Source organism: Mastomys coucha, unplaced genomic scaffold, assembly GCF_008632895.1.
Source record: "Mastomys coucha isolate ucsf_1 unplaced genomic scaffold, UCSF_Mcou_1 pScaffold18, whole genome shotgun sequence".
Taxonomy (NCBI): Eukaryota; Metazoa; Chordata; class Mammalia; order Rodentia; family Muridae; genus Mastomys; species Mastomys coucha.
In genome coordinates this window covers 23,978,681-24,000,496 of record NW_022196900.1, presented here as the reverse complement: position 1 = coordinate 24,000,496, position 21,816 = coordinate 23,978,681, and the positions used below count along the sequence as shown (strand labels likewise).

General features: G+C 48.3%; 1 protein-coding gene across 11 annotated transcripts in view; it reads right to left on the bottom strand.

The window, feature by feature from the left end:
- Znf618 (zinc finger protein 618) overlaps positions 1–21,816 on the bottom strand; it is a 167,343-nt gene that overhangs the window by 32,407 nt on the left and 113,120 nt on the right. For 4 of the 11 annotated variants that reach the window (XM_031377612.1, XM_031377615.1, XM_031377613.1 and 1 more), the window contains exons 4-10: positions 21,060–21,155; positions 18,070–18,147; positions 17,493–17,531; positions 11,958–12,047; positions 11,156–11,215; positions 10,985–11,062; positions 4,743–4,832 (exon numbers count right to left, since the gene is read on the bottom strand). In XM_031377612.1, coding sequence (XP_031233472.1) covers positions 4,743–4,832; positions 10,985–11,062; positions 11,156–11,215; positions 11,958–12,047; positions 17,493–17,531; positions 18,070–18,147; positions 21,060–21,155 — 531 coding nt within the window. The remainder of the gene's footprint in view (positions 1–4,742; positions 4,833–10,984; positions 11,063–11,155; positions 11,216–11,957; positions 12,048–17,492; positions 17,532–18,069; positions 18,148–21,059; positions 21,156–21,816) is intronic. The other 7 variants (XM_031377614.1, XM_031377617.1, XM_031377618.1 and 4 more) reach the window with 3 other exon arrangements.

The following is a 21,816-nucleotide window of genomic DNA, read 5'->3' as shown; positions in this document are numbered from 1 at the left end:
GGTTTTTCGAGACAGGGTTTCTCTGTGTAGCCCTGGCTGTCCTGGAGCTCACTCTGTAGATCAGGCTGGCCTCAAACTCAGAAATCCGCCTGTCTCTGCCTCCCAAGTGCTGGGATTAAAGGTGTGCGTCACCACTCCTGGCTGGTAGTGTTTTAAAGACTCATTTCTCGATGAAGGATCCTTAGTAACACCCCACTGGTTAGTCACAGGGCATGTTCCTAATCTAAGATTGTAGTTCCCTGCCCTTGGGAGAATTTGGTTAAATGTCAGGAAAAACCCAGAGAAATTCTGTATCTAAGTGAGTAGGAAAGATTCTCTTAAAAGAAAGTAAGTGCTCAAACTACACTGACTATCCTGCAATTCAGAGTTCCTCTGCAAAATCTGCACTGGGATGGCAGCTTTAGTGTGTGCTTCTATATCTGTATAGGTGTGTATATACACGATCAGTTGTATACATCAAATACATATTATTATGAAACAGAAATTTTGACAAAGGAGACACATCCCAATGTTGTAACTTTCTTTGGCTCACACCACACTCTGATTTTCTGATATTCTCAACTATTTTAATAAAACATAGGTACAATGATTCAAATGCCATTTACTACTCTAGGGGGAAAAAAAGGTAAAAATCCACACAATTAACAGAAGGAAAAAAAACCACATAACCCTAATTTACAGGCCCTACTTCCGGCACGCTCTATGTGAAGGGTGGCCTGAGCTGACAAGGGTCTCAAGAACCTACTGCAGCTGATATAATAGGAAAGGATGACAAGACGGCACTGAACCATGAGACACTGAACCTTGTGATGGCGAGCAGGCGGGTGCACATGCTCATCTCGCCCATTCAACACTGTGCAACACACCCTAAAACAAGGCTGTGAGGAGCAATGCCCTCAGATATCAGAAAGAATGCAGGCCAGGGAGGAGAGAGTTTTTATTAGCAGATCACTTCATCATGAGCAAGAGATCTACAGGACAAGGGACCTACGAGAACCAACAAGCAAATTTGATAAACTTGCAGGATACAGATGCAGAACACAAAATTCTACGGCTCCTATGCAACGGCAGCAACAATCTGGAAATTCAATTAAGAATTACAGTAGCATCACAAGTCACACAATATCTAATGAAACAGGCATCAAGACTGAGGAGTACACAGTCAGAGAGAAACTGAGAGAAACTAAAGAAGCCCCAGATCCCTGGAGGGCAACACTATGGCCAGGAACTGGCTGGGAGACCCAACATCATAGCCATGGACTGGCCAAAGACCCAACACCATAGCCATGGACGGGCCAAAGACCTAACAGCACTGAAATACCAGTGCTCTGCAAATCCATCCCAATGCAATCCCAAACAATATTTCAACTGATTTTTTTCTTTCTGCCCCCACCACCCCCTCCTCCCTTCTTTTCTCCTTCCTCTTCCTTCTCCTCTTCCTTGGCCCCTCTCTTCCTCTATCCTCCCCACCTTTCCTCATCATTGTTATTTTGGTAGAAACTGGCAAGCCTCTAACATTTGCATGAAAAAATAAAGTTCCTAGACGAGCCATATTTTTTTAAATAGAAGAACAAAGTAAAAAAAATCTAACAAGAGCTGTTTTAAGATTTCCTAAGGAGCTGTAATAAATAAGACCAATGGTGTGTGTATAAAGATAGAAAAATGGATCAATAGAAAAGAAAGCCATTCGCCCTTAGACATTCAACTAGTCACAGCAAGGGCACAGAAGCACTGAACAAGGAAAGGTAAGGCCAACAAATAGTGTCAGACGAGCAGAGTCTACACAGACTAAGCCCAACATCGTGCCTCACCTCAGCCACAGGTGAACACCACTCAACTGCACACCTAAGTATGGATGTTGAAAGGCCTGGAACACTTCTAACCAGTACCAAGGAGAGCCTCACCTTTATGAGGCAGGCAAGGATACCCAAGGAAAGATCCAGAAAGCACCTACCTAGAAAAGAATGATAAAGTATGCTTCTCAAACGACAATCACCTGCTCATCCGTGTGTGCTGCATAGAAACTACCAGGTCTGCCGGAGAAAATACCCATGTGATGAGGGATGTGGACCAACTCGGATGGACAAGAATTCCCACAGTCAATGAAAGTTCAAACAACCAAACTTTAAAAACAAAAAAAAAAACCAAAAAACAGGGAAACACATCTACACAAATATTTCTAGACTAAAATAAAGAGATGGACAGGAAGTCAGTGCTGAGCATGAACATCACCAGCTACTGTGAAAGAGAACTCAAATCCACAAGACGCCACTGCCCACACACTAAAACAACCAGAAGCAGACTGCCCTGATGCACCTAACACCCTACAACACCAGTCACTGGAGTTCCTGGGGAGCTATGGGCTACTTGGAAAATGGTTTGTCAGTTATAATAAAAAAAAGAAACAAAGCTTATTCCCCAGTAGCTCCATCCCCTGGTATCTATCCTGGAGGAGTGACCCACAGCCCACAGAGAGCATCACAAAAGCCATTCACAGAAGCTCTATTCGCATCAACATAAAGCTGGAACTGACCCAAGCTAACAGGTAAGTGATCAAACAGGCTGAGATGCTTCACAGTGGGGGATCCATCAGCAGTAACAAAGGAGATGATATTATAACACCAGTGAGTCTCCAAAATGTTTTGTGAGTGAAATCAAGAGCAGACACAAGCGCACACACATGGGACTCAGGAGAACTCCCGCAGTCAGTCAGCCTTGTAGATTCTCACCAGAACCAGGGATACATGCCCAGCCATGGCCACCACCCAATCACACCTTCACACTCAGCTCCTACCTCTCCCAAAGCCAGCCCTACACAGATCCAATCCTGAGGCCACTGTCTCCTGAAGAAGCCATTCTTTGCTGAAACTAGCCTAAATCTCATGCTTTTTTTATTTTTATTTTTTTTTAAAAGGTGCTTCTAAAATGCTCTGAAGTGAGTGCCAGAGAAACACATTCAATAGACAGATGCAGAAAAACAGAGCCTACAGCAGAGAGAAAAAACAAATGAACAGAAGAAAGAGATGTGGGGAGTTTGTTGGGAGGGAAGCACCAGGATATCAGAGAAGTTAGGGTGCAAGTGGTGTTGCTCTTCCTCACATGCTGCCAAGGGAGACTGCACAGCTTCAGGGTGGAGGGGTAGGCTTGCAGCTGCCTGGAGGGGTGCAGGGCCCACACACCTCTTACTAACACAATGAATGGAACAACATGCTCTGGGAAGAAAAGAAGTCGCATAAATGCTGAAACCCAGCTGCCTTAGGTCTTGTGAGTACATCTCTCTCTAAGAGCATTCTAGATAGCATGCTCTCCAGCACTGGGCAGCAGCTACCCACAAACAGCCCCCATGTCTGGGCGCCAGCATCAGGAGTAGAGCTCAAATGGACAGAATGGTACCCAGCCAGTAGAGCCTCTGACATACACACACTCTCTCTCCATGGTCTGCCCATGTGGTGTGCATTAGAGCCACAGTAGATGCCTACCTGAAAGTCATCTCCTGCTGCCGATGTCAGTCCAGATTCTGGGGTAAGAAAGGCCACAAGAACTCCCACAGATGGGAAAACCTGGGCCCAGAGAAGCTCACCAGGCAAAGGGTCATGCAACAGCTCACCACAGAACCAGTCCAAGAAGCACAACCCAGTGCAAATACAGGATTGAAGCTGCCATCCAAAGAGGCATTTTGCCTTACCACTATGCTAGCAGGGAGGAATTCCTTGGGGAAGCTACCTACCCTTTCTGAGCAGTAGATGCCTCTCTCCTTACTTGGATACCCTCAGGGAAACCACCTCCCTAGGCTGCTGTTGAAGGCCTGGGACCACCCTAGACAATGGCTTAGATACTGCGACCCTGAAGGTTGTCTTTCTCCCCAAGGCTTTCCACATTCAGAATGGGGGATGATCCCCATAGTTATGCAGTGAGTTGTCCACACAGGTAAATTAGCAAAGGCTTCTAAACACCCCACCCTACTGCCCCAGAGGTCATGTAAGTCCAGCCTCATTGCAACTTATGTCTCCACCTGTACAGGAAAGGGTGAAAGACTGAGGCCCTCTGGCTCATATAGAGATTGACCTTCCTCTGACTGCCATCCACAAAAAGCCATCCAGGAAGTCACTAGTAGGTTTCCAGGCCTCAGGAGAATGGAAGACTAGGTGTTCCCGGGGAGGGGCCTTTGAGTGCCTTCCTATCCTTGCCAGGAGTAGAGTAAGGGATGTCCATGGTCTGTAAGTCTGTGATCCCTGGGCCTGGTTTGCAGGTCTTTTGCCTCCCACCTTAGCATGCTGTCTGTCTCCTTAGCTTTCTACCACTTGGGCCATCTTGTCCAGTCACTCTCCCATCAGCAAGGTTGGGCCTTCGTCTATTAGAAAGAAAGCTTCATCCCAAGATAGATAACTATGGGGGTGTGCTCAGAGTCAGGAAATCCACAACATGCAGGTGCGAGGAGAAGGTAGGGACAGGGCCCACTTCAGTTCCTGGACAAATCACATCTATTAGACATCCACTCTATGAGAGACAGTCCCCTAAGCTACTTTGAGAGGACTCTTCTGAGTTGGTTTCTGAGCAGGCTTTCTAGGCTCTTCTATCTCATAGGCTACCTCCTGGACCCAGGACAGACCCAGACACCTGATAGCCCAGACCTGAGTTCACCTTCCCGACACCTTCCCTGGAAGGGCTCCAGAGTCCTGGCCAGTGGCTAACCACTGTCCCTTCCCAGGTCTTCCCATCTCCCGACTGGAGAAGTAACTCACTGATGGGGGCATGTAAGGCCACGTGCTCCTGGTAGGGCGTGTAGTACTTGTATTGCTTCCCGCAGAACTCGCAGGTGTAATTGCCGGTTTCTGCAGAAGGAGAAAGAGGTGTGAGAACAGGCGCCGTCCCCCACCCCCAAGAGATCAGTTATCTCTTAGCACCCAAACTCCGACTCATTATGGGATCACCAACCAGACTCAACTTGGGACTGTGGAGTTGAACTGTCTGGTTCAAATACCGGTGTGGCCCCCCTTGTAATCTCTGACAGTTTGTGCTCTGGGTATGGGGTGGGGTTGCAGAGACAGGTGCATGTACACACTGTGTACATGGATTCTCATATGTGTGGAGGCCTGAGGTCAACGTTGGGTGTTTTCCTCCACAGTTGTTTACTTCATCTTTTTTTTTCTTTTTGGTTTTTTTAAGACAGGGTTTCTCTGTATAGCCCTGGCTGTCCTGGAATTCACTCTGTAGACTGGCCTCGGACTCAGAAATCTGCCTGCCTCTGCCTCCCAAGTGCTGGGATTAAAGGCATGTGCCACCACTGCCCAGCTTTACTTTATCTTTTGAGACAAGGTTTCTTGCTGAGCCTTGAGCTCACTGTTTTGGGGAATTGACTGGCCAGTGTACTCCAGGAATCGACCCTTCTCTGCCAGCTTAGGATTACAGGCATATACCGCTGCACCTGGCTTTTTATTTGGGTCCTGGGGATCTGAACTAAGTTCCTCATGTCTCCATGAAAGCACTTTATGAACTGAACCAACTCACCTGCCCCTAACCACTTTGTCCCTCCATTTTCCTACCTGTAGGAGGGAGGTAACAGGGGGGATATCCAGACGACTGCTGTTGAGGGTTAGCTCTCAGTGTGGAATTCTTAGAAACGGTGCCTGACATGTTCCAGTCTCAGGTCTCAAAAGCTCCAGCCCTGGTGCTTAGAAGACCCCAAAGGGACCCCCAAACCAACCTTCCCATCAGCCTTTCTATAAGCCTTGCCCACTGCAGGAGTCACAAGCATGGTCCCTTATCCCAGGGTGCCCCCACCCACCAGAGCTGAGGTCCTACTTCTTAGTCCTCACTAGGCTTTAATATTGTTCATTTGTTTATTATTACATGTGTCTGAGGTATATGTGGGTGCATACTGCTACAGAGTACAAGTAGAGGTCAGAGAACAACTTTATGTGGCTGGATCTGTCTTTGCACCTTTTCATGGGTTCTGGGGATCAAGCTCAGGTATCTATCAGGCATGAGGTAATTAGGCAAACACTTTATCCCTGAGCCATCTTGCTGGCCCATCACTAGACTCTTACCATTCTATCTTTCTAGATTCTGCCTAAATCCTCCTCTAAAGTTGTCTGATGTAAAATGGTTCATTTGGGGACAGTTATAAAATATTGATAAATACAAGCTCAACGTTTTTTAAAGGAGCAAGTGCCGTCTTTTACAATCCCTATACCAATGGGAACATCATCTCCCAGGACATGAACAGCTGCCCTGTCCTATCCCACACCTCTCACCCTCCTCTGGGGTGTTTCTCTGCGGCTACCATTTGTCTGGCTCCTATAGCCTTGAATTAGCCATCCCTGATCGATATCCTCTTTGTAACCTGGTGTATTCAATCGACAATACTTTGTGGACATCTTGCCCAATCAATAAGTATTGATCTCCAGGACTGCCTTTATTGGCTACATGGCTCCCATGGGACTTGGGAATTTGCTGATCCAGTTGCCCTCCACCAAGGGACATCCAGATTGTTTCAAGTCACCCCCTCCCTTATTAAAAACGCTGGAATCCACATCGTTGCAGGGGCTTTTGCACATTTGGCACATGATCTAAAAATAAAGGTCGCTGCTCAGGAGCCTGTCAGTAACTTCCCAGGGATAGGTGGGGAAGGGCATGCCTTTTGGAGGCTTCTGCTAACCCAGGCACCATTGCCAACCGAACCCTGCACCATTACTACCTCCCTAGTCTGCATATCTGACCTGGGAGGGAGGAGCCACTTACACTACAGGTTTATTTTCCATTTCTTTGATTTCTAAGGAAATTGATTATTTTTCTTGTATAATTAACTATAGTTTTTCTTTTGTGAACCCCCTTTTTAAAAAATTGCTAAATCATCTGTAGATTCATGTTATCAACATTCTGTCACATGTATTACAGGCAGCTTTGTCTCTGCTGACTTCTTCGTCCCCTTTGCTTGCCTCTCCCAAGGTGGAAGCTTTAGGATTTTGAGTAGTTAAACAATATTTGGATCTGACTTGTGAATACTGAAAAAGTATGTATACTAGTTCCTGTCAAGGTTATTAAATCAACTATATTAATTATATATTATTTCAAGCTTATATAATCTTATCCATTTGCTCCAGCAAAGACTAAAGGCTGCGGTAAATCCTCCCATTCCATTGCTTCTCTGGATTTACTTTAATTTAGACACATTATTGCTTGGTGTATGAAAGCTTGTGGCTCAAAATCTCTACAGCAGGGCTAGGAAACTCACCTAGCATGCAGGATGCCCTGTGATCCCTCCCAAGTTCTGCATACACTGCACATGGTGGTGCATACTTGTAATCCCCGCAATAGGGAAGCAAGGGGAAGAGGTTCAATGTGACCCTCATCTACACATGGAATTCTTCGTTATCTTGGGCTATGTGACATGAAACCCTGTCCTAAGATGCTGCTCCTAAGTGGTTCCCGGACCAGTAACATTAGGACCAAAGGAGCCTGACAGAAACCCAAGATCTGTTAAAAGAATATCTCTATGGGTGTGGCTCATGAATTTACGTTTTAATGAGAACATTCTAATGCATGGGAAAGTTTAAGAAGCATTGCTCAAACATTTAATTAAACCATTTTATTAGTTCGTCTGGCATTAATATTATTAAGTTCCTAGTGATCTGTCAGGTCGTGATTCCTACGTGTTTGCATGTGTCTAATGACATGTTCCTACATGAGCCTATGCTCTCACTCATTAAGCAAGGATGGCACTGAAGTGGAGGCTGAGCAGAAACTGTCATGTCCTTATCCTCAAGGAGCTGTGTGGAAAGGGAGACAGACGATCAAACCATCACACAACCATCACACGACTTCAGAACTGCACCGGTGGTATTCACGCACAAGGAAACAGACAGCACCACAATAAGCCATGACGGGGCCTTTAATCTCTTTAAGGGAGAAGGGCAAAGTCTCCAAGAAAGACACACAGAAGCAACGAGAAAAGATAAGGAAAGAACTGGGTACAATGCTAGTAAACCGTTAGTGATTGGGATTATTTCAAATGAGCTTGACAGCTTCTGTTTTCTCACCGGGGAGATTATACGGCTTGCTTTTATTGCCACAATTGATTTGGTTTTACATGGCGAACATCCCTAATCCCCAGACCTGAAATGTTCCAACAAGATGCCACAAGTAGGGAACTCCAAGCTCTGGGTCTCTATGCCACACATAATATCATTACAAATATTTAATGAGATCACTTAGAGGTTATCTACACACATATATGGAAGGTAAGTAAATTCTGCATTTAGACTCAGATCCCATCCTGGAGCATTTCATTATGATATGCAAAAATCCAAAAATCAAAAGCAATTATTGGTCTTTAGCATCTTGGCTAAGGAGCATCAACCTGCACTTTTTCTGTGCTTTATACTCTGGTGTGTCCTCCTGGGCTCTGCCTGTTTGGGGCATGAGCTCTTTGCTTTCCCATTTTCACCTGTGTTCCGTTATTCTTTGATATTCCTTATTATTTTAGACAGCAGATAAGATATATTTCTTTAATTGTTAACAGTGGGACAGAAATGGCATTTTAAAGTGTTTTACTACTGAGAAAGGTCATTTAACCTGCTGCTTATTAAACTGAAAAAAAACTTATTTGTATTTATGTGTCTCTGTGTGGATGCCACATGAGAGTGGATGCCCACGGAGGCCAGAAGAGGGCACCAGATCTCCCGGATCTAAGGTTATAGGTGTATGCTATAAACTGCTAGATGTGGGTGCTGAGAATGGAACTCTGGTCCTCTAGGAAAGTTAACCACTGAGCCCTCTCTCTCCAGACCTTTTTCTTAGACATTTTAGCACATGTAAGAAAGCCTCACAGTATATATCAACTACTAGGCTCTACTCCAGAGATTCTGATGCCATAGGTTTGGGCTAGAGTCAAAGAATTTCCATTTTGGATAAACTTTGAGGAGTTGATCCTGCTGGCCTAGGACCACACTCTGAGCCCAGTGGGATTAGCCAGTCCTTTGCTGTGCACTGTAACACTTTACTGTATTATTCACCAATCCATGCCTCTCTTTTACTTTCAATTTTTATTCTTTTTTAGGAGCAGGGTCTCACAAGCTCAGGCTGGCCCTGAACTTACTAGATGGTTGAGTTTGGCATGCACCACCATGCCCAATTTATGTGGTGCTATAGATCGAGCCTAGGGAGGGTCTGGGCATGCTAGGCAAGCATCCACCTACCAGCTGAGCTACTCTTGTTTCAGTTTTATAACTCACACCTATATTTAGGGTAATCTGATTTACAATGGCTAAAACTTCCTTGTTCAGGGCTCACATATCCCCTTACACCACAGCTTCTCGGGTGCTTCTACATGTTCCATTGATCAGTTTGCTGAGTATATATATATTTTAAAGTCTTTCTGAATTTGCTTTTTTATTTGCATGTCAATGCCAATTTGCCCAGATGTAAAATTCTTACAGCCTCTTTCCTTCCAAACATACCCACTTTTTTGCCACATACATTGTTACCAAGATGATATTCTTATTCTCAAGACGGCTGGGAACTCAGGGGTAGGTTCGACTTGTTTTCTACACGCAGGTGCCTCTTTTTCCTCTTTCTACCTACACTTAAAGCCACTAGGATCTGCTGATGTCAGTCCATCCACATGCTGACTTTCGCCTGACATTATGACAAGTCTTTCAAACTCACACATACAGAAGGTCCATTAGCTCAGCAACTTTTTCTTCTATTAAATCTTTTCCATCTTTGTCACACAGGTCACACTATCAGTCCCTTTGAGCCAGTTCCCTGTTCTCACACATTTCTTATGGGTCTTCTGTTACTGCTTGTCCTTCATGTTGCTAGTTACTTCTGTGCAGAGCAATTCTGTCATTACCATCATGCAGCCTTTCATACTGCTTTTGTATTCTGTCTTCCCCAAATCCCCTCTCATCTTCTTCTGTTCTGTTCCTTTTTATCTTATCTGCCGCTTTTCACCATACAACCCCAGGCACCACAGAACCACAGGGCCGTGCAACCGGTGAACTGCCCCTCTACAACCCACATGCTCAAGGGCTGGACTCCACTGTGATGGCATCTGGAATTGGGACCTCTGAGACATAATTAGGATTCCGTGAGATCATGAGGGTAGGAACCACATGGGACGAGTGTCCTTAGAAGAGTGTCCTGACACCAGGTCTCAGTCTCCCTTCTCCCTTCCCCTGCCACCCATAAGGGGGTGACATATGAAGGTCATCTGCAAACCAGGAAGACACAACTCACCCACAACTCAACCCCATGGGCATGACAACATTGGGCTTCCAGAGCTGTAGCAGTTCCCGTTCATCCTTTAGGTTGTCTGGTATGTTATAGAAGCCCACGTGGGAAATGAGTGCTAACAACTTCCTCTCTCTCTCCTTCCTCCTCCTCTACCACTCCCTCCTCCCCTCCCCCTCCACACAGGATTCTTGCTTTGTAGTCCAAGCTGGCCTTGAACTTGAAATCCTCCTGGCTTAGCACTAAGTACCAGGAATACAAGTAAGTGCTGCTGTATTGAACCTATATGAATATATTTCTTATATGTGATGTACAGAAATGTTTCTGTCTGAACTTGGTGTTTAGAGATAACACTCTTCCCTAGATTCTCACTGCATTTTTTTTTTCTTGTCAAGTAGAATTTTCATTGTTCTTGAGTTTTTGTTTCTGTTTTTCATGCTCTTTCCCTTATCCAAGTGTAAAGATTATGTGAGCCAGCTTCTCTCTCTCAATAGATGAAAACTGTCCTCCGTGTCCCTCCTGCCCACAGGCACAGCAGTCAACCCCAGCCTGCAGCTGACGGGGACTGGCACCCAACCAACACTCTTCTCCCAGCTACTGTCCTCCTGTTCCCCAGGACTTTGCTTCCTCCCACACCCAGCCTGAAGCCCTTTGAAGGCTAATGTCCCAAGACTGCCCAGCCCAACTGACAGCCCACCTCCCTCACCCACCCACCTCCCAGCCCAGCCCTTGGTCCCAGAGTCCCACGTACTTGGTCCGATTTTCTGGAAAGGCTCTGGAGGCTCCTCCTTCACCTCATCAGTAGCCACGACACCTTGGTCAAAGGGGTCTATGGGAGAACACACGGCCTTAAGCATGCTGCTCAGCGAAGACTTAAGAACCCAGCTGGAAACAGAGAGGATGGGTGGCCACAAAGACTTACCTGCCCGATTCTCGGGAGCCCCTTCCACACTGAACACTGTACCCAGGCGGGAGGCGACAGCCGCAGGAGGAAAAAACAAACAGGAGTCCTGTTAGTCCCTGGCCGTTGCTACCTCAGCTAGCCATGCTTGGACTCATGGGGTTGCCTATGCCACTAGGAGGCCTGACCTGGCCCAAGAGAAAACCCAGGAAGGCAGAGTCACAGTAAGGCACATCCCCCACTCTGGCCCACTCTTCCTCCTCACTAGGGGCTCAGAACTCCCCAGCAGGCCTGGGGTGGAAGAACAGGAGCAAAGAGGCTCAAAGAGGATAAAGGGAAAAGGGAGGTGAGAAGAGAATGGGGCAGAGGCAGCGGGCCTTACATCACTGCTCAGTGGTGTGGTGCTAGACAAGGAACCTCAAGTCCTTTCTGGGTATAAAACCCTCCTTCTAGGAATCTTAACATTCCACAGATGAATGGCTTGAATTTATTGTTCTGACATCCACCTCTATAATCTAAGATGTCAAAGGACATCATTCATTTTAACAAATTGGTTTAATTTCACTATAGAATGCAAACACTCAATATAAAACTGTAAAAAGACCTGACCTAAAGTTTCAACATTCAACTCATTTTGAACTATAAAAAACCCAGCAGTTTCATTTGATCAGCCACAGAAGGGAACATATAAATGAAGGGACATTTCCTTCCTAAAATCCTGCATAGTAGGTCCCTCTCCCCAGGGATGTGGCACTATGCAGGGACAGTGATCTGGAAGGGCATTTCTCTGGTGTGACCCCCAAGAGTGAGGGGCCTGACTCACCATCCACGGCGTGGAGATCTCGGTGCTCTTGGAAGCAGCTGTAATACTTGTATTTCTTCCCACAGATGTCACATGTGTACCTGAAATTGTCTAGGGAGAGGGGACAGAAAGGCCCTGAGCTAAACAGCACACTGGTCACCCAGGGTGAGGTTTCTGCTCAGTGCACCAGACCCTGGACTCAAGATGGAACATAGCCAGTGAGGCCCCAACTGGAGAACCCCATGGAGAACTTGATCCTGGTCCATTGAATCTCAGCACTGACCACCTCTTCTGAACAGAGGCAGCTGTGGTCCTTCTGAGCAACAACTCCTCCATGCTTAGCCAGGTCACCCTCTAATCCTCCCTGGACCTCCATTCTGGGGAAGCCTTAGACTGCACTCTGGGACTTTAAGCCATGGATGGTGACAACAGGTGTCCTTTGTGGAGATACAGAACCATAAGATACCTCGGAGTTTTGATCCCCAAATTGATCCTCAAACCCTCCCGGTGAGAGCTAAGTTCCCTAGGACCTGGTCCTCACGTGTCTCATGTCCCATCTCAGAAGAGTAACAATTACTGCAGCTCCTGAGGTGAGGGCCAGAAGTAACTGTGAGCAAGGTGGCTGGGCCAGGCTCTTCTCTTGGGTTCTCCCAACCAGTCTTTTCAATAAAGGGAAGGAGCAGACCCACATGAACGTATGAGCAAACTAAAGAGAAGCCATCTGCCCAAGTCCTACCCTAAGGTGGCCTGGCTTCGGAGATTTGCTGATGCCCCTTGCTGCTAGTGCTCATGCCCCATGGAACTCTTTCTCTTGGGGGTTCTTCCAATTTGGAGAATGTAGTCAGAGTGATGGGATGTCATTCTGAATTTAGGTGACTGGCAGCCAGGACATCAGCCTTGCACATGCCACCTGTCCCCTGCTCACTCTGTGGTTGGCTGCTAAGTTCTCAGTTTAGTCATAGAGAGATGCAAGTGGCAAGGAGTTGAGTCTGGCCCTCTGTGAGTGCCTGGTGGGAACTGAGTCTCTTAGACCAATAGTTTGGGAGGGACAGGGTCCTGAAACCCTCACCTCCTCACCCAAGTAAACCTAGAAGAAACCCTTACAAGTTGAGCCCTGGAATGAGACCACAGCTCTGGCCAACCCTACCTGTAGTCTTGTGGGAGTCTCTAAGACAGAGGACCCTGAAAAGCCACATTCAAATTCCAAACCATAGAAACTGGGAGGAAACCTGGGCTGGTTGCTTTGAGTCATTAAGTTTTATAGACTTGTGCTACACAGTAAGACAGCTAACACTGGCCCAAGTTTGCCTGTTCTGTAGGCCTCCCACAGTGAGGTCAGCAGCAACTAGGCCTCTACCTTTCCTTCCAGGGCACACCCTCTTGCATTTGAACTAGCTCAGACCCAGTGTGTGTGTGTGAACTGTGGAGGTCTATGAATCCTGTATCTCTAGAGTCCCTAGCGAGCATGCAGAGGTTCAGCAGCTTGAGTCAAAGCTATACAGAGGGAAAAAGAGAGTTAGGGGCCAGCTATTCACTTGACTTCAAGCCAAAGCAAGTCAGGGTGTACAGCCTTTCTCTCCTGAGGTAAACCATGCCGGGATGCTTTGTTCTTCTGGACCCCATTTCCTGCTCTTCAGCATCCAGGAGAAGAGCCAATGAAATACTCCATGCCAAGGCTGTACCACCCTGGGTAGGGTGGGAAGGTTTCTGCCCGCCTCTCTCAGCTGAACTCAGAGACATGAAGAACACCAGCCATCTTTCTTCCCACCTCTGCCTTCACATCATCCCTGGAACTGGTGTCCTCTGAGGGCGTCTTAGCAGATGCCAAGACTGCAGAGATGAGATGTCACCACCTGAGGAGCCCATAGCTTAGACACGTGTAGATGTACACAGGATCTGAATACCAGGGTCTTCTAAGGGAGTCTCTGTACCCCACCCCCATTTTCCCTATCTAATTTCTGAAGTGGGGGGTGCAGATCAGGTGACCCCAGGTCCTCTCTAAGGCTGCTACTTCAACACCACCTCTTTCCCCACGGCAAGCAAAGCAGCTCAGGAGAAAACATCTTTTTCCCATGCTGTCCCATAATCCTCAACTTCTCCCGTAATCCTGTCATCTTCTCTGGATACCAACAGGGAAAGCTACCTGTAGGCTAACTCCTGACATTCCTCTCTCAGATTGCCTGGAGTTGTCTGCCCTCTGCAACTGCTCATTCTGCTTGCTTCTATCTCTGCCCACAGCCTCTCCTGCCAGCAGGCCTGTTCCCCTCCCCCACAGGCCACATTTCCCAGCTCCAATAAAACTTAGAGACACCCCTTCCTCAGCTTCCTGTCACTGAAAACCACCCCCATGGGCCCTGCTGAATCCACCCTGTAGACTCATATTCCAGAATTTTAATGGAAGAGTTGAATAGAGAGAGAGAATTATTCCTAAAGGCGTCTGCCAGCTAAGCCATGTTTTCACAAGAGAGCTTGGCATCCCAGGAACGCCACCATGGGCCTGTTACCGGAGGAAGATTCTGGGATGAGACACCTAAACCCAAACCCCACTCTACCATCGACAAAAGTATGACTGATTTTGGACTCACTCCCTAGTGCCCCCGTGAGATGGGAATAACAGCTCTTTCTAACAAAGAAGGGAACTAGATCCTGCGGTAGGGCATTTTCTTAATTACTGAATGATTAGTGACAGAGGACCCAGCTCATTGTGAGTAGTACCATCTCTGGGCTAGTGGCCCTGGGTTCTGTAAGAGAGCAGGCTAAGGAAGCCATGAAGGAAGCCAGCCAGGAAGCAGTCCCCTCATTGGCTTCTGCATCAGCTCCTGCCTCCAGCTTCCTACCTACCCTGTTTGAGTTCCTGTTCTGACCTCTTTCAGTGACGAACAGTGCTGTGGAAGTGTAAGCCAAATACACCTCTTTTCTCCCCAGGTTGTTTTTGGCTGTGGTGTTTCATCATGGCAACAGTAACTCTAAGTTAAACAGAACATAATGGCTACCACCTGACTAATAGGGTAAATGTCACCCAGCAGGGTTTTCCAGAGACGACCTAGGAGGTGAACATGGGAGCTGGAGAACTATATGGGGACTGGCCTTTACTCCTCTCATACTGAAAGATGGGTGAGCGGGTGGGTGTGTCTCTATGTGGATGCCACCCGGACTGTCTCCGTGCTTAATGCACGGCAGGTCCTTAGACTAGGAAGCATAAGAACCGTTGAGCCAGGCCTGCCTCTATTGCTAACAAACCAATGACTTCCACTCTCTGGGATCCAGGGTCCTCATGTACAGAGTGGCAGTGTGGAGTTGACGGGAGCCTTTTCAGCTCCAGTGTCCTACAGCTCTGTGCCAAGGCTGGCCCATAAGCTCCCTAGACACAGAGCACTGCTGCTGGGCTGACCTAGGTGGAGACAGAGGACAGAGAAGACAGCCCGCTGGCTATGGGGGAAAATGTGCCATAAAGAGGAAGGAAACAAATGAGGAAAGGTCTAATAATGCTCTTACCACAGCACCGGACACCAGTGAGCCCATACAGTGGAAACCAGATACAACACAACAGTCCATTGACAGGCCAGGGACCCAGAATAGCCAAGGAAGGAAGGAAGGATAAATACAGAAGGTCTTTAAATGTGTGGCTGACCACAGGCAGACCACAGGGGCCAGAAAAGAAGGGAGGAGTAATTGAAGCAGACAGAGATAGGGTTGTGCTGTGGGAGAGAGAGCTGCCATGCCCCCCAGCCATAGTATACAGCAGGTGTCTAGACAAGGTGAACACAGGATCTATATTAGCTTTGCTTCCCTCTCAGAGTCAGTGGCTCAAAAACAATGTTCTCAGGGCTTGGCCTCGAATATAGGGTCTTTCTTCAGCTCAGGCTAGCTTAAACACTGACCTACTCCGTTTTGGGTAGCATTTATTATCTTTGAGTATTCTATAACGGTGCAACAAAAACAATGAATAGGATCACATCCTGGCTCCTGGGCCCAGATCCTGTCACCATCTTTACTGGTAGGAATCTAGCCTCATGTCCCCTTGGAGTTTCCACTACAAGTGAGGGGCATCGAGATGCCATGCCCCTGGGCATAACCTCCTCACCCTCTGGTGAGAACATTCCTTGGCCCCCACAGGACAAAATGTTTATGTCTTAAGCAAGCAGCTTGGTCTTTCCACCCACAGAAAGTGTCATGGAACTCAAGAAGCAGAAATCAGACCCTCTCAAGGATGACCAATCTTCTGAAGCCATTAAGCATTCCATGCCTGTGCTTTCTGACAGTCTAAGCAGTGAGCTCCTCTGTGCTTGGCTTTATTCATCAGGGTTGAGAGCTCTGTGCACACACCCATGGGTAGCTAGACTGCATCCACCCTCGGTTCTACATGTGGTCTTTTATGACCATGGGTACTGTCTGAGTCAGAGTTTCTATTCCTGCACAAACATCATGACCAAGAAGCAAGTTGGGGAGGAAAGGGTTTATTCAGCTTACACTTCCACATTGCTGTTCATTACAAAAGGAAGTCAGGACTGGAACTCAGGCAGGTCAGGAAGCAGGAGCTAATGCAGAGGCCATGGAGGAATGCTCCTTACTGGCTTGTTTTCCCTGGCTTGCTTAGCCTGCGCTCTTATAGAACCCAAGACTACCAGCCCAGGGATGGCACCACCCACAAGCCCCCCCCCTTGATCACTAATTGAGAAGATGCCCCACAGCTGGGTCTCATGGAGGCACTTCTCCAATGTAGCTCCCTTCTCTGTGATAACTCCAGTCTGTGCCAAGTTGACACACAAAACCAGCCAGTACAGGTAGCTAGTATGCACCCATCCTCACTTATGCACTCGGTCCTTTAGGTGATCGGACTTACTCAGCCACTCCTAACACTGACCATCTGGGTGGCTTCTGCTTTAGAGTTGTCAAGGACAACACTCCAAGAACATTTGAGTTTGTCTTTTGATGGACCTAGACATATGCCTATCTATGATCGTCACTGATGGTAGAACACTTGGAAGTTCATGTTGTCCTCGGGGAGGGTGGAAGAGTAGAGGCTTGACCTCAGAGTGTACCCTGTGGACTGTCTGCTTATCAGCCAATGAGGTTGGAGTTGGAGGGAGGGCAAGCAGGACATCTATCACAGGGCCCCAGCATCTAGAACCTTACCTAAAACAAAGCACCAAGGATCAGCTGTCCCAGAGGCTGAGGGTCCTCTGAGAGAACGGTTCCCCAGCATGAGCTACAGAACCCTAAACCCATGAGTCAGGGTCCAAAGTATGCTGAAGGTTCCTTCTGGAGATGTTCATGGTGGCACGGGACACCCATAGTAAAGATGTCAACTCAAGGTTTCCCAGAGTACTTGGCCCGAGAACCCTTTTTTGAGAGACCCCCCCCTCAGAATGTGCATGCTATGGAACCCACTTGGAGAAGGCCTGCTTTTATTTCATAAAGCCCCTGTGGTCCTAAGGCCTGGCCTCCACCAACATGTTTCTCAAAGGCTGTGCTCAGAGGAAAGAACAGCTACTTCCCATGCCCAGAGCTTGGTCCCCATCAACCCAGGATGTGGGGAAAGTACTCAGTACTCACTGCTCTGGGAGGCTCCCTCCCCTGAGGTGGCTTCAGTATCTGTGAGAGAAAGAAAGAAAAAGATAGGGAGGAGATAGCCAATAGGCAAGAGTGATGACAGGGCCAGGGCTGTGCCAAGGGAGTGACGGGGTGGAACAGCTATGGGGAGTCGGGAAGTGCTGCCCACCCATGGACAGTATGAGGGGCAAGGCTCATTTCTGCTCTGGGGCTCAACATCAGCAAGGCCTGCACCTGGGTCTCTTTTCCCTGTCACCTGGGTCAGGAGGGGCAAATGCCAGTCCATTTGTCCCCTGACCTTCAGAATGAGAAACAGCCTCCAGCTTCTCTCTTGAGTTGTCAGGAGGAACAAGGAGAGAATGTGAGCACATGGCTTTGTGGGGGAGGAGGAGGTGATAACAGAGCAAGACTGACCATCTCTAATGTTGTAAGAGGCCAAAACCAGGGGCCTAACTTCTGAGCCCCCATCATGGAGGCTTCTTCTTTCCTCCATGGCCCTCCCTCCCATGGTTGAAGGAGGATGTCCTTCAGGGCCCACAGGGATACCAAGCAGAGCACAGGACAGCCAGATGCCACTCACCTCGGTGTGCCCGCACGTGCGTCTGGAAGCAGTTGTAGTACTTGTATTTCTTGCCACAGATCCCGCATTCATAGGACCCTGGAAAACAGTAGGGGAAGGGCCCATCAGCTACCTTGTCTCCACAAGGCCCAGGACCACTGGGCAGGGATGGAGCCTTGGCAGACAAAAGGGCATCGAGGCCCAACAGAGAAAGCACTGAGCTGGAGTTCATGAAGTCTACACTTCACAGCCACCTGCAATCGTTCTCTGTGCCTCGGCTTCCAAATCTGTAGGATGAAGGTGACAGCCTTGACTGAGTCCTGAACTTATGCATTGAGAGGAAAAAGGAGAGGGACCCAGAGTGCTCTGTGATGAGCCACCACACCACAAGGATGTCACTCAGGCTGACCTGCTCCCAGCAGGGGACAGAGAGGAAGACCACAGGCTTCACAGGAGGCCACAGGGGTTCCAGTCCCTGTTCTGCACCTGCCAGCAGCCTGACCCTGGGAACTTCTCCAGACTTCAAAGGCTCTGCTCTGTTCACCTGCCTCCAGCTGGTTCTTCACTTCCTCTAGCAAGTGTCCTTTCCCATGACAGATCTCATCGAGAAGAGCAGTCCCCATTTTCGAGGAACTATGGTGCTCTAGGACACAGAGAACAGCTTTACAGTACACACACGCCTGACTTCTGCCTCTCAGAGCCTTTTCCAGGTGCAGAGAATTAAAATGGCCGACCCTCAAGGGGATCCAAAAATGACCTACCTACCATGTCGGACCTGAAACAAAGTCCATGGCAGGGAGGCTGGATCTCACCGACAGGACCTAACTTAACTGGGCAAGGGACACCAGGTAGAGTGCCAGCTCATCTCCACTGGGCAGAGCACTCCTAAAGGCTTGAGGCTACTTGGACCCAGCTCCCACCCTCCAGAACAGACAGGCCAGGAAAAATGTGGAAGAAGTCTTCCTGGTCCCAGGACAGGTTATACACAAGCTGCCAGGTCTGGGGACCTAGGCATGTGCCTTTCCAGGAAACTTCTGGCATCCTGCAGTCAAGGTAAGAACATCACTTCTTTCATGCAGGTCCAGAAAAAGAGCTTGGCTCTGCCATTCACAGTCCATACCTAAGTGTCTTCTCTAGAGAAGGCAATGGTGCTAATGAGAAGGCTGAATGAAGACTGAATTCTCTGTAGACACATGGGGAGCAATCATGGTTACTAAGACCCACTCTGTTTCTGGGCCTAGAAGCAGAGATTCTTCTGTCAGGCAGCCTCAGAGAGTCTGGATATCAACCTTGCTCCTCCACTTGAACTCACTTTTACCTGTCTGAGTGTTGGATTCCACACCTGCCACCAGGACTGTGGCTCCTGCCTCTTACAGTGATAGCAAGACACAGACAGAACACACAAACCACTGGCACAGAGGAAGTACTAGGGGACAGTAGCTGGTGTCCGTGTTACTGTGAGATACTCTGGGGCCACTGCCATCCTATTGCCACACAGCACTCAAAAGTTGGCCTTTGAGGGGCTTCTGCCACACTGGGAAGGACTCAAGCCCACAGTTATAGAGCTCATGTATTTCTTTGCATTCACCCATGGCTAGCATACAGTGAGGACTCTGTATTTCACAGTGGCTCGCTGCTATACTCATCAATCACCAAGTGACAACTTCCTGACTTTCTTCTTGGTGTCTCCACCCATTCTAACAGCTTCTGCCAGTTTCTTTCCACCAAGGATTTATTGAGCATTTGCAATGGCCGGGCACCGAAGCTCGGCAGCGAGATAGATGTGATCCCTGCCCTCTATCTAATGGGGGGCAGAAGGGTCAGCAGGCCTGGAGAAAATGTGGTGATGGTGTTGTGACAGACAGAAGAGGACCTGGAGGCTCGAGGTGAGACCCTGCCCAGCTGTAGTGAGGAGTGCAGTCTACAGAGTCAATGGTGCTTATAGTGAGCGCCTTTAAGGCAATCAATCCATCTCCTCTGTTTCTGGAGAGATGAGGGTGCAGGCTGCCATGACCTCTGACCATTCCCCTACCCCTTCGAGAGAGAGGGTGGGCATCATATGCTGGCAGGAGGAATTCCCAGGCTCACCCTTCAATTCCCGTTGGTCCCTGTGGGTGGAAGGTGCTCAATGGGCTAAGAAACAGGAAGCTCCCCAGAGTGGTGGCCTCATTGAGCAGAAAGGACAACCAACCTGGGTCCAAATCTTAGCTCACTGACAACCTCTCAGGAGAGCCTCCAGGGAGTTCCAGGACTCCTCTCTGTGAAACAACAGCCTGGGTGGCCGAGGAGTGGTACCATTGTGAGTCCTTAGCAGGAGGGCTGGTACTCAGCAGGCACTCACTCCGTAAGAGCTGTGGTGACCATCAGCTTGTTTTTGTTGTTGTTGTTGTTTGTTTGCTTTTAAGGTTTTTGAGACAGGGTTTCTCTGTATAGCCCTGGCTGTCCTGGAACTCCGTCTGTAGACCAGGTTGGCCTTGAACTCAGAAATCCACCTGCCTCTGCCTCCCAAGTGCTGGGATTAAAGGTATGCACCACCACCGCCCACCGACCACCAGTCTAAAGTGCTTTCTTTAGAACCAAAGTTCCAGAATGCTCAGGAGGAGGAGGTTCGCGGCCACCAGTGATGGAGAAAATGCTTAATGCCTGGCCTTGTGCTGGTGAGACACAAGGCACAAAGCTGTTTCAGGCTGGAAGTCCTACAGGGAAGGATTGAGGTCCCAAACGCAGATGTCTGTGGGTGCCCCTTCTTCTGTGTCTGTGATCCAGAGGAAGTACTGCTCAAATGGTTCAGAGAGTCTAGACCACCAGATGTCCAGATGTCCTTTCATCCCCGATGGCAGACTCAAGATCTGCTCACAATGGCTGGATGGGATGTGGGGGAGGGTGGCCCCTCAGGCCCTGAGGTACTAGCAGAGTTTGCTCACTCAGGGTATACAGCTGGCAGCCATGGCCAGCTGTGCCCACCCTCCATGCTGACCCAAATCAGGCCACATCCCTCAGCCATCACGTACCAGATGCATATCTCAAAGCTTGGTCAAAAATCCAGGTCCCTGAATACCGACTCCGAACAGATCCACCGTGGGGGCTGCCTTCCGGAGCTTTTCCATCTGAATTACGTAAGAAATCAGAAAGAGCCCTTAACGTTGGAGCTTTATTATTTAGCTTAGGGTCAAGGCCAGCTGGGGAAGTGGGTAGCCAGGCACCTGGCTCAGAGCCTCAGTCCCCCTTGCTGACATTAACAAGCATAGGTGGGGCCATGTGGCAACCTCCTCAACTTGATAACTTCTGCTCGCAGTTGGGTGATGTGACACATGCCTATAACCCCAAAACTCAGGAGGCTGAGGTAGGAGGATGGTAGGTTCAAGGCTAGCCTGCTACACTACATACTGAGTTTTAGGCCAACTGAGCTACAGAGCTAGACTCTTTCTCAAAACTAATAAACAGGGCTAGGGAGACAGCTCGGCTGGTTAGCCTTGTAGGCAAAAGGATTTGAATTTGATCCCCAGAAATCATGTAAAAGCCACTGGTCATGAGGTACATACTTATAATCCTAGCACTGCAGAGGTCAGGATAGATAGATCCCAGGTGCTGAATGGTCAGCCAGGTTGTTATACTTGGTAAGTTCTGGGCCAACAAGAGACCCTGCCTGGATCCAAAAAAAGGAGGGGTGCTGGTACCTGAGGAATGATACCTGAATACTTGAGTTTGTGCTATGGCCTCTACACACGCACACACACACACACACACACACACACACACACACACACA